At 53.3% G+C, this 10,554-nt stretch overlaps 1 protein-coding gene across 1 annotated transcript; it reads left to right on the forward strand.

The window, feature by feature from the left end:
- The first annotated feature begins 551 nt into the window (after positions 1–551).
- Positions 552–2,638, forward strand: Trh (thyrotropin releasing hormone). The gene is made up of 3 exons (XM_010637938.3): positions 552–693; positions 1,141–1,342; positions 1,704–2,638. Exons 2-3 carry the CDS (start codon positions 1,150–1,152, stop codon positions 2,156–2,158), a joined length of 648 nt encoding a protein of 215 aa, XP_010636240.1. The 5' UTR covers positions 552–693; positions 1,141–1,149; the 3' UTR covers positions 2,159–2,638.
- The last annotated feature ends 7,916 nt before the right edge of the window (positions 2,639–10,554 follow it).

Genomic DNA, 10,554 nt, shown 5'->3' on the forward strand with positions numbered 1-10,554 from the left:
AGCCTACTGCCCTCCTCAGCTGGGAACTTGCCCTCCCTCTTTCTCAGCAGAAGCCATAAATACTTTTTTTTTTTTTTTTTTTTTTTGAGACAGGGTCTCACTACATAGTTCAGGTTGGCCTTGAACTCTCAGCGATCCTCCTGCCTCAGTCCTCCTAAGTGCTGGAAGGACTACAGGCGTGAACCTCCATGCCTGGCTTATAAACCCATTTTTCTCCTGATCTTAAAATGATGTTTCTTCAGATATTTTCAAACATTGTGGGAATCAAATAAAACTGTCCAAGACCTGGACGGACCCGAAGGCCACTTGTTTGGAATTCTGACAATGGCCCTTTCCGCCCATCATACAGATAAAAAAAGGAGAGGATGGGGAGGCGCGAGATTGTAGCCTGGTCCCCCCTCCCCATGCCTTCGGGTCCCTTCCTTTGCGTCTGCTCCTTTGTCTCCTCTCAGTCCCTCCCTGCCACCCTCCCTCCGCCCACCGAGCGTCCCCAAGACTGCGGACCCCGCCCCTCCCAGCCCCTCCCCAGCCCGCGCGCGCATATAAAGGGGACAGCGCCGGCAGCAGACACCTCACCTGGACGAAGACAGCACCTGGACCCAATCTTCCACCCCAGACCTTCAGCCCCAGAGCCTCTGCAGTTGGGATCCCAGCCCTCAGCCTGCAGGACCCTGGCCCCGGACCCGACTTGAGGTGACAGCGCAGAGGACCTGGACCCGACCAGCGGGCTTGCCAGAGTCCAGTGTTAGCAGGGGGTCCTTGCCCACGGGTCTGCACTCTGGCCTTAGGGTTCCGAGGCTCTGACGCTGGACCGGAGCTGCACACAGAATGGGGCTCCAAACCCGGGTCTCCAGGTGACGGGGACCGCAGTGCTCATGTGAGCGCTTCCCGGAGCCTGGTCGGAAGGGAGGGGGCGTCGGAATAAGAGGCTTGGGGTGGGGGGTGTTGGACGCAGCCTGGAGCCTGAGGAAAGCCAGACAGCATGACAGGGTAAGAAGCAGAATGGGTCCCTGTGAACCAGGACAGGTGACTGGGACGGGACAGGGGACAGGAGGAGCAAGAGATCCTCCTCAGGAGGGAGCAGCCTTGAGAGCCAGGAGCAGGAGGAGGTACGCTAAGCTCTCCCTTCCCTGTCCCTAGACGGCTGCCATGTCAGGCCCCTGCTGGCCCCTCACCCTGGCCCTGGCCCTGATCCTGACCAATGTCCTGGGGGGCCATGCTCAGCCTGAAGCAGTGATGGTGGCTGAGGGTCCCGGCCTGGATGACCTCCTGCAGCAGGCAGAGCGCCTGCTCCTCCTCCAGGAAGACCTCCAGGGGCTGCCAGGAGTGCCCGTGGAGCATGGTGAGTGGGGGGCTCCCACCTTTCCTGTTTCCTCCCCACAGGATTAGCTTCCTCCTCTATTCTGCCCAGAATGGACCTTTCTGGACTCTGGGTACCCCCCACCCCCACCCCTTGTGTGACAGTTGTAAGTACTGTTTCCTGGGCACTTAAACACTGGTCATGTTTGAGTTTGCTGGCAGCCTCCTGGTGCTGTCTGTGTCCCTTTACAACCAAGGAAATGGAGGCTCAGAGAAGTTGCTTGCCTACCCAAGGGTCACACAGGAGGGGAGGGGGTGGTGAGGGCAGAGCAGGGCTTAGACCCCCTGGGTGTCCCTGGGAGGGGCACTCAGACAGGTCCTTCATGGCTGCTTTCTTCCACCAGAGTCTCAGGTCCTGCAGCCCGACTGGCTCTCCAAGCGTCAGCACCCAGGCAAAAGGGAGGAGGACACCAAGGAGGGGCCCGAAGAGGAGGAGGAGGAGGAAGGCGGTGCCGCGGGTCCCCAAAAGCGGCAGCATCCTGGCCGGCGCTCACCTTGGCTGGAATACGTGATCACTAAGAGGCAGCACCCAGGCCGAAGGCTGGTGGATCCCCACAGCCAGAGGAGCTGGGAAGAAGAGGATACAGAGGAGGACAGAGAGGGGGCACCAATACCCAAGAAGCGCCAGCACCCTGGCAAGAGGGCCCTAGGAAGGCCATGTGGGCCCCAGGGTGCCTGTGGCCAAGCCAGCCTCCTGCTGGGGCTCTTGGATGACCTGAGGCAGAGCCGGGGGGCCCACGAGAAGCGGCAGCACCCAGGGCGGCGAGCGTCCTGGGCTAGGGAGCCCATTGAGGCATGAGCACCGCTTCCTGGGCCTGGAGTTGGGGTCAGAGGACATCTGACCCACGGCTCTTCATAACCCCCCCAGCCCCTCCTTAGATCCCAACTGCACACCTGAGCCCCTCCCTTCAGGGACACAACAGCCAGATGAGAAGGAAAAAACCCATGTTGCCCACAACTGAGTCCCTTTCTTCCACCCTATCTAAGGGATCCCTACAGAGGGCAGGTGCCAAGACGTCCATGTCCAGCTCCTGTCCCCTGCTGCATGTAGCCAGACTCCTGGTGGCGCATGCCCTTCCCCAGCACCCCCCCAGGCTCCTCCCATAGGAGGGCAGAGCCTTTCCGTGCTGCACTCCCTTGGAACATCACTCTAGGAAACTCCAGAGCTGCACGTGGCTATGGAAGTAGAGGTGTTCGGGAACAGATGTCACCCTGGAAGCCGTGGCTCGTGTGTAGCCCTCTAGGCACCCTGCCCTCTCCCTATCATCCCAGTGACAATAAAGTGCCCACTGGATCATCTTGAGCTGTGTGGTTGCATTTCTGTGCAGGTCTCCTGGGGGATTTAAATGGTGGGGGAGCTCCTTGCTCTGTTGCAGGGAATCAGGGATGCTGAAGGTGAGAGCCCTCAGCACGGGAGAGAGGAAGGCATGGGACACTGGGAAAACCAAGAGCTGGAGAAGCAGTGCCTAGCTGAAGACACCAAGCCAGGTGCAGCCCGGAGTGGAGGGAACATTCGGGGTCCCACCCAGAGGGTGGGTGAGTGTGGCTCAGGTCTGTATTCACTGTTCTGTTGCTGTCCTTGGCACTGTGTGGCATCTGAAAGCCTACTAACAGGCAGGCATGACACTGGCAGAGGACCTGGCTGCCATCAGGAGATCAAAACCAGGGACTTCTGGAGCCAGTCAGGGGCAGCTGGGTGCAGGACAGGAGGGAGGCAAGGGGGCATATGGAAGCCATCACCCGAAGACATCTAAATCCAGAAGCTTTAAGACGTCTGTACAAACACCAGCAACAATAAACACACATCACACCATGTGCCAAGGACAGACCACCTTGTCTCACCCTATTAGTGCTGAGTATATTTCCTCTTCAGCTACTTACTGACTCCCCTCTGCCCTGTGCACCATCATTCCAGTGTACCCTTGTGGAAAGGTTGCATCAGCTTCTGTCCTGGATGATGGCTAAGCCGGGTGGAACTTCAGTCCTTTCCTGTGATCCCTGTACCCCCATGGCTGTCTGAGGCTGAAGGAGATGGAATGGTCCACACACAGCTCCTAGAACAGGCCTGTTTTCTGCCTTTGTGAATTGGCATATTCTATACATTTCATAAACATGGAATCATATAATATATGGCCTTTGTATGTAGCTTCTTTTAATTAGAATACTTTTTTTGAGGTGCTGGGGATCAAACCCAGGGCCTTGCATATGCAAGGTAAGCACTTTACCTGAGCCACACCCCCAGTCCATGCAGTCATAGGCGGGGCTTTTTCAGAGGTGGCTGGGTCTAGAGTATGTGACACTGAGATTGATTCATGGTGCAATGCTAGGATCAAGGACACTAGGATTAAGAGTCTGTGTGCTACCTGTCTGGATGGGATATAAGGGATAGAAAGAGCTGTGGTTGTCCTTTGCTCGTTTTTCTACCTTCTGCCTGTCTGCCATATGTCACCCTAAACCTTCCCTCTTTAACTTTGGGTGTTGGGTGTTCTCTCAGCAACGAGAGAAAAGTAACTAAGACAGTGTTGAAGCATGGACTGGCGCTTCATTCCTCTGTATAGCCAAGGGGTATCCTGCTGTATAGATAGACCATACTGGTTACTCATCAGAGGTTGGGCTTCCCTGCTATTGTGAACAATGTTACTACGACACTTGTACTGTATGTGCATTTTTGTTGAATACCTGTTTTCAATTCTTTTGACTATACCCAGGTGCAGATTTGCTGGCTTATATGACAACTCTGCTTAATTTACTGAGGAACTACCAAAGTGTTTTCTTGGATCACATCTTATGTATGTATCATAAAATGTATCTATTTCAGGGACTGAGGGGTGTAGCTCAGTGGTAGAGCCCTTGCCTAGCATGTTTGAAGCCCTGGGTTCCATCTCAGTACTGCTGAACAAAAAAAACAAAACAAAAACTTAATGTGTAGGAGGCTAAGACAGGGAGATTACTTGAGCCCAGGAGTTCAAGAAAAGCTTGGGTAACAGTGAGACTCAAAACAAACATGCAAAGGGCTGGAGATTTAGCTTGGTGGCACTGTGCCTGCCTTGCAAGTGCAAGGTCCTGAGTTTGATCTCTGGTACCAAAAAAACAAAAGAAAAACAAACACAGAAAGAAAGAAAGAAATTACCCATTTCAAGAATACAATTTAGTGATTTTTTTTCTGTGGGGGGTATCAGGAATCAAACTCAGGACCTTGTGCTTGCAAGGCAGGCAGCAGCACCATTAAGCTAAATCCCCAGCCACTCAGTTGCATGATTTTTAAAGTTACTTCACCACTGGCATAGCTATCACCAGGATAAGTTCTGTGAGTATCCATCCTCCTACCAGTGGCCTCCAGGTGACTAGGACAGCACCCAGCAATCCTGAAACCACATTCCAAATTCAGACCAACAGCATGAAAAACATCAAACAGGCAATAACCAATCAGCATGTGGGGCCTGACCAATCAGAAAGGGTGGCTCCAGAGCTGCCCACTGTGTGGCCCTGGTCCCCACCTGCCAGGTTGTCTCTCCCACCACCCTTATCCTTCCTCACAGCTCAGCGAGTGCATGCTTATCTGTCTAGGGCCAGTTGCCTCAGAACCCATCCTTGAACCAAGGGCTCCCTGGATGGGACAAAGCAGCTTGTGGCTGAGAGTGGGAGGGACTAAGGAGGGGATGAGAGTGTCCCAGAATTGTCCCACTGGGCCGGTGAGGAGCTGTCACCTTGTTTTCTGCTATAACCCAGCAGGGTCGTGGCTCTTTAGGGACAGGAGCTCCCTGCGCTTCCTGCTGGTCCTGGGAGCCCCCAGAATCCCCTAGGCAAGAATGCAGGGTACCACTGCTTGCACACCCAGGGGACACCTGCAGGGACAGGGCCAACAGTGTCCACACTGTAACCCCTGCTGAGTGTTCATTAGTAGCTCCTCCCTCACTATCCTGTGTACCCATGACTGGGACAGGGCCACGCACGCCCAGCTGATGGTACAGACATTCAAGGAAGCTGCACTGGGTTTGTGTGGTCCAGGCTTCAAGCTGTGTAGGCTCTGGAGCTTGGGGCTCATATCCAGCCCTGCATGGCAACCAACTACCCAACTACCCACCTTCTAGACTCCTCAGAGGATACCAGGTGGCTCTGCCCAACTCCACCCAAACTCTCCCGCCTGAGCTTGGATCTGGGGGGTCTCCATAAGCCCATTGGTGGGGACATGTCCCTCACAGGTTGCCCTGAAGAGGCTGTGCAGCCATTAGGAGAGGGGCAGTGGGAGGTCCCAGTCACTGGATCCTCAGAGAAAATAGTGGGACCCTGACTTTCTCTTCCTCTTTGCTCCTTGACTCAAGGAGCATCCACTCAGCTGTGACAGATGCCTCCACCTGACCATGACCTAGACCCTCCTAAGCGGCCAGCCAAGGACCCTTCTTTTCCAAGTTCACTGTCTCAAGTGCTTCATGACAGCAACAGTTGCTGACAGGCAGCCCCTCCTTACTCATGGAGACACCTGGCTCACAGTGCTGTGACTCTTGCTCATGCTGTCCCTACTTGAGCAGCTGTGGGATGCTGGACAGTGGAAGCGTAGGTGGGGTCTGGCCCTGGGTTCTGTCCGCATACCACTCTCCAAATATACACATAAATATCTATAATAGGGGCTTGAGATTTAGCTCAGTGGCGTTGAGCCTGGCTGGCAAGCACAAGTTCGATTTCTGATACTATAAATAAATAAATCTATAATTTTACAAAAAGAAGCTGCCCTACCCCCAGCCAAGCCACCCCTCCTGCCTTGCTATGAAATATCCCAGTGTCACAACTTGCTTCAAGCTTGTAATTAATTCTTTCTGCAAACCTTACTTTGATTAAACGCAGAGGTCTGGTTTTCTGAGCCACTCGGTTCCTGCAAGGGCTCCCGGGTGGCCGGAGAACATGCAGGGCTTCTCACCTGGAGGATGTCAGCAATTAGAGCCCAGCCAACCATCTCAGAGAACAGCAATTAGCTCAGTGGCCAAGTCGTGCTGAGCGCTGCGGGTTACCAAGGGGACCCGCGGCCACTGCCAGGATTTAAGTGGCTCTCGTCTTTGGGGATCATCTTTCCTGAATTGCGGCCACGTTCCAGGCCTGGTCATTACTGGCTGGCTGATTAGGCCTGGTGTGTTTCGGAGAGTGGCCGTCTAATCGCCAGCTGCCAGGGCGGACATGTCCAGCACCAAGCAGGTACACTCCGTCCCACGTGCTGGGGACTGACACACACCTGGCTGCCTGGGGCACAGGCCAGGCTTAGCCGGGTCTTCTGGGGCTCCAGGGGTCAGCACAACCACATAGAAGTCCAGCTGTTCTCGGCGGATGGAGGATTGTCTCTGAGTGGCTGCCCTGCCTCAAGGAAGGGAGCTCCCGTTTAGTGGCAGATGCCGCATAACAGCGGTTGGGTCAGCGATGGGCCACAGGCACGAGTTTGGACCCATAAGAGGACACTGCCCAGTGCCAACATAGCCGTTCAATTTGTGTAGGTACAGGCTGTGATTTTCCACAGTAAAGAAATGGCCGGATGAGGCTGTTCCTGGAACGCATTCCCTATGCAAAGAAATGTCGCATGGCTGTGATGGAAATAGTCTGCGTTTACTATGAGCCACGAGCCATGCACAGCTGTTGCGGCTCTGCAGGAAACAAGTCATTTGGTCTGGAGGAAACTGAGGCACAGGGAGGGCAGGTGATTTGCCCACACACCTGAAACTTAAATCCAAGACGCTCAAGTTGAACAGCCCCGGAATACAGCTGTCATACTTTCCGTACACCAGCAGGACTCGAAACTGCCCACATCCCTTCAGGGGGCTTTACTTTACCAGCTGCATCTGATGTGGGCCAGGCCTTCTTTACAAGCTTCAGCCATCTGCAAAGGAGTTGCTGATGGGGCCCCCAGAAGCCAGCCTCCTCCTGCGAGAACAGATACTTTTGCAATCTGTAAAAAGAGAGACCAATGTGACATTGTTTTCTTTTGAAAAATACAGTTATCTCTCATAAGCATATGTTATTTATTCGAAGGGATAATGGGTTTATTTTTGCTATGTTAAATTAATAAATTATTGATTGATCCATTCATTTATTTTGCAGTCCTGGGGATTAAACCCAGGGCCTTTGCATTAAGCTGCATTCCCAGCCCTTTTTGTGTCTTTGTCTGCCTGCCTGCCTGCCTATCTATCTATCTATCTGAGACAGAGTCTCATATGTAGTTCAGGTTCACTTTGAACTCACTGTGTAGTCCAGACTGGCTTCGAACTTGCATCAATCTTCCCGCCTCAGCCTCCTGAGTTCTGGGATTATAGGTGTGCCACCATCCCCGGCTTTATTTTTTGTTTTGAGATAGTGTCTTGTGAAATTTGCCCAGACTGGGCTCAAGTGCAAAGTCCTCCTGCCTCAGCCTCCCAGAGTACTAGGATTACAGATAAGTAAACCTCGTCCCTGTGTTGCCCTGTGTCCTGCACTTCTCCAGGCCAGTTGGTCCCTTTGCCAAGCTCTCCTCTGGCTGTGTCCTGCCGGGGCCTTGGTGGACACGGCTTTCTTAGGGGACACATAACAGCCATTCAGGGCAGACAGAGCCAGCCCAGCTTCCAGGATCGGTGAGACTCACATAACCTCCTAATGCTGTCATTGTCACCAATGCTTCCTGGGCACTCACTACATGCTGGGTGCACAGGTCCTACCACTTGTGGTCCCCACGGTGACCCTCTCAGTAGACACTGCTGACACTCCCATTTGTAGATGGGGACGTGGAGGTACAGAGGAGGGAGATACAGGGCCACACAGCTGGCGAGTGGCTAAACGAAGACTAAAACCCAGTCCCAGCTGGGGAGCTGATGGGTTGCCCCTGTAGTCCCAACTACTCAGAAGGCTGAAGCAGGAGGTTTCCTCAAGCCCAGGAGTTCAAGGTCAGCCTGGGCAACACAGTAAGACTCCAGTTCTGCATGTCTCCAGATCCAAGCCCTTTTCTGTCACACTACAGATCACGTGGCAGAGTCCAGAGCTGAAAATGCTGTCTGCCTCCCATTACACACCACCCTGTGCTTCTAGCAGCCACCCTGCCCCTCGGCAGTGGTCCCGACCTGCTGAAGCAGGCTGGCCTCTGGTGAGAACAGGCCACTCCCGTCCCCCTGCTCCTCTTGGAGCCTCAGCTTCCATACCAGGCCCTGATTCCACCTACAATTTCCCACCAAGCCGTGCACCACCAGCATGATGTCATTTCGTCCCCACATGGATCTGTGCGCTGTTGTTGTCACCTCGAGTCTGCAAATGTGGAGCCGAGGCGCAGAGACACCATGGGTCACACAAGCTCCCCAAAGAGGAGCCTGAGCCAGGTCCTGACCCACATGCTTCACTTCTGTTGGCTGTGGACAGAGCTCAGCTGAGTCACACCTTGGGAACAGATCCCGGAGGCGGCACAAGAACGGCTGTCCTCTCCCAGTGCCTGCTTTGAGGGATTTGCTCTTAGAGGATCGGCTCGGGCTATGATGGGGTCAGTCGAGCTCTCTGTGGGTGACAACGGGACACACCTCTCTGGGGCTTGGGCTGCTGTGTGTCCCCCTACCCCAGCCTTCCAGTCCCATGTGTTTTAAACATCTCTGGGGACCTCTGGTCAGAGACAGCTGATGACCATGCAGCTGACCCCTCTCTTCTGGGTGGAGCTGATCGACACATTGTTGGAAAACTTGCAATTTACGGCACCAAGATGAACAGACAAAATGACCCCAAAGGAATCAGATCATTCTGGAAACAGAAGTGGATATGAGAAAAGAGAGAAAATACCCTCTGCTTGGTGTTCTCAGAGAGACGAGATAAAATTATAGCATCCATAAAGCCAGTACACAATTATGTAGAAACAGAATGGCCAGGCAGCGAGGGAGGAAAAAAAAACCTCTTGGAATTCAAGCTGTGATTGTCAAATATCCCACAAACACGCAGGCCCCACAGTCTACATCTTTCCAGCCATAAGGATGCGGGGCGGGGGTTACACGGGTGTGTGTGCACATGTGTGTGTATGGGTGCATGTGTATGTGTGGGAGCGTGTGTCGTGTATGTGTGTGTGCACATTTCTGCGCTGACACCCGGGGCTTTGCACGTGCCAGACAAGCCCTCTACACGGAGCCACCCAGCCCGCTCTTTGCTGGTCCATGCTGCTGCTGTCCCCTCAGAGCGTCCCCTGCCACTGAGACATCCATCCTTCTGGCTACAGGAGGGTCTTTAAAAACCAGGACCTCATTTATCTCCCTACTTGAAACCCTGGTGGCTCTTGCTCCCTTCGTGGTAAAGTGTGCCTGTTCAGAGCCCTGACCGCCCCGTGGCCTCGCCTCTCCCTGTCCTGCACAGCCTGACCCGGCAGCTTGACCCCCCCACTCAGTCTCGGCTGCTTTGCTGACACCTCTCCAAGCTGGTCACTGTCCCCAAACCTTCCCTGACCCTTCCTGCCCCAACTATTCCATCTGCTGGGAGGAGGCCTGGCTGGGGTGGACGACCCTTCTCTCTGCTGCCAGCCCCACTTGGTTCCCGCCCAGCTGGGGCATTTCCCCTCTCCCATTTTTTTGCAATTTTTATTTTTATGAGTCCATGTTTGCCACGCATGATGATCACATTTCTCGTGCGGCGCTGGCACAGGTACAGAATACAACTTTATTCTTTTCCGTCCTCTTCCCTCCCCTTCCTCCTCCTCCCTCCGTCTCTTGGTCCCCTTCTCATTTGCAAAAGATCTATCTCCCTGTTTCATATTATCTATTTTTTATTTTGCTTTTGAATTTTATTTATCCTTTGGGATTCTCATGCAAGAGAAACTATGCTATATTTAAGCCCGTGTGTCCGATTTCTTTCTCAAGGCGCATTCATTTTCCTACAAATGATTGAAGCCTATTTTTCTTTACGGCAGAGTAGTACTCCATTGTGTGTAAACACCACATTTTCTTTATCCTATTCATCTGTTGATGGTCATATGGGCTACTTCCAAGACTGAACTCTTAGGGATTGTGTTGCTATAAACATGGGGGCACATGGATCACTCTAACATGGTGTCTTTTGGGAAGAGACCTAGAAGGGGAATAGTTTTGCCAAATGGAATTTCTAGTCTGTTTTTTGAGAAATCTCCATACTGATTTCCACAGTGGTTGTACCAGTTTACACTCCCACTAACAATGTGGAAGTTTTCTTTACCCCTACAGCCTCATCAGTTATTTGATTTCTTAT

This window comes from Fukomys damarensis, unplaced genomic scaffold, assembly GCF_012274545.1.
Source record: "Fukomys damarensis isolate Sample0158 unplaced genomic scaffold, DMR_v1.0_HiC HiC_scaffold_37, whole genome shotgun sequence".
Classification (NCBI taxonomy): Eukaryota; Metazoa; Chordata; class Mammalia; order Rodentia; family Bathyergidae; genus Fukomys; species Fukomys damarensis.

Excerpts from the sequence above, each read along its gene's own strand:
- Trh (XM_010637938.3), top strand. The coding sequence starts at position 1,150 with ATGTCAGGCCCCTGCTGGCCCCTCACCCTGGCCCTGGCCCTGATCCTG. Across the intron at positions 1,343-1,703 it reads AGGAGTGCCCGTGGAGCATG|AGTCTCAGGTCCTGCAGCCC; the intron begins GTGAGTGGGGGG and ends TTCTTCCACCAG.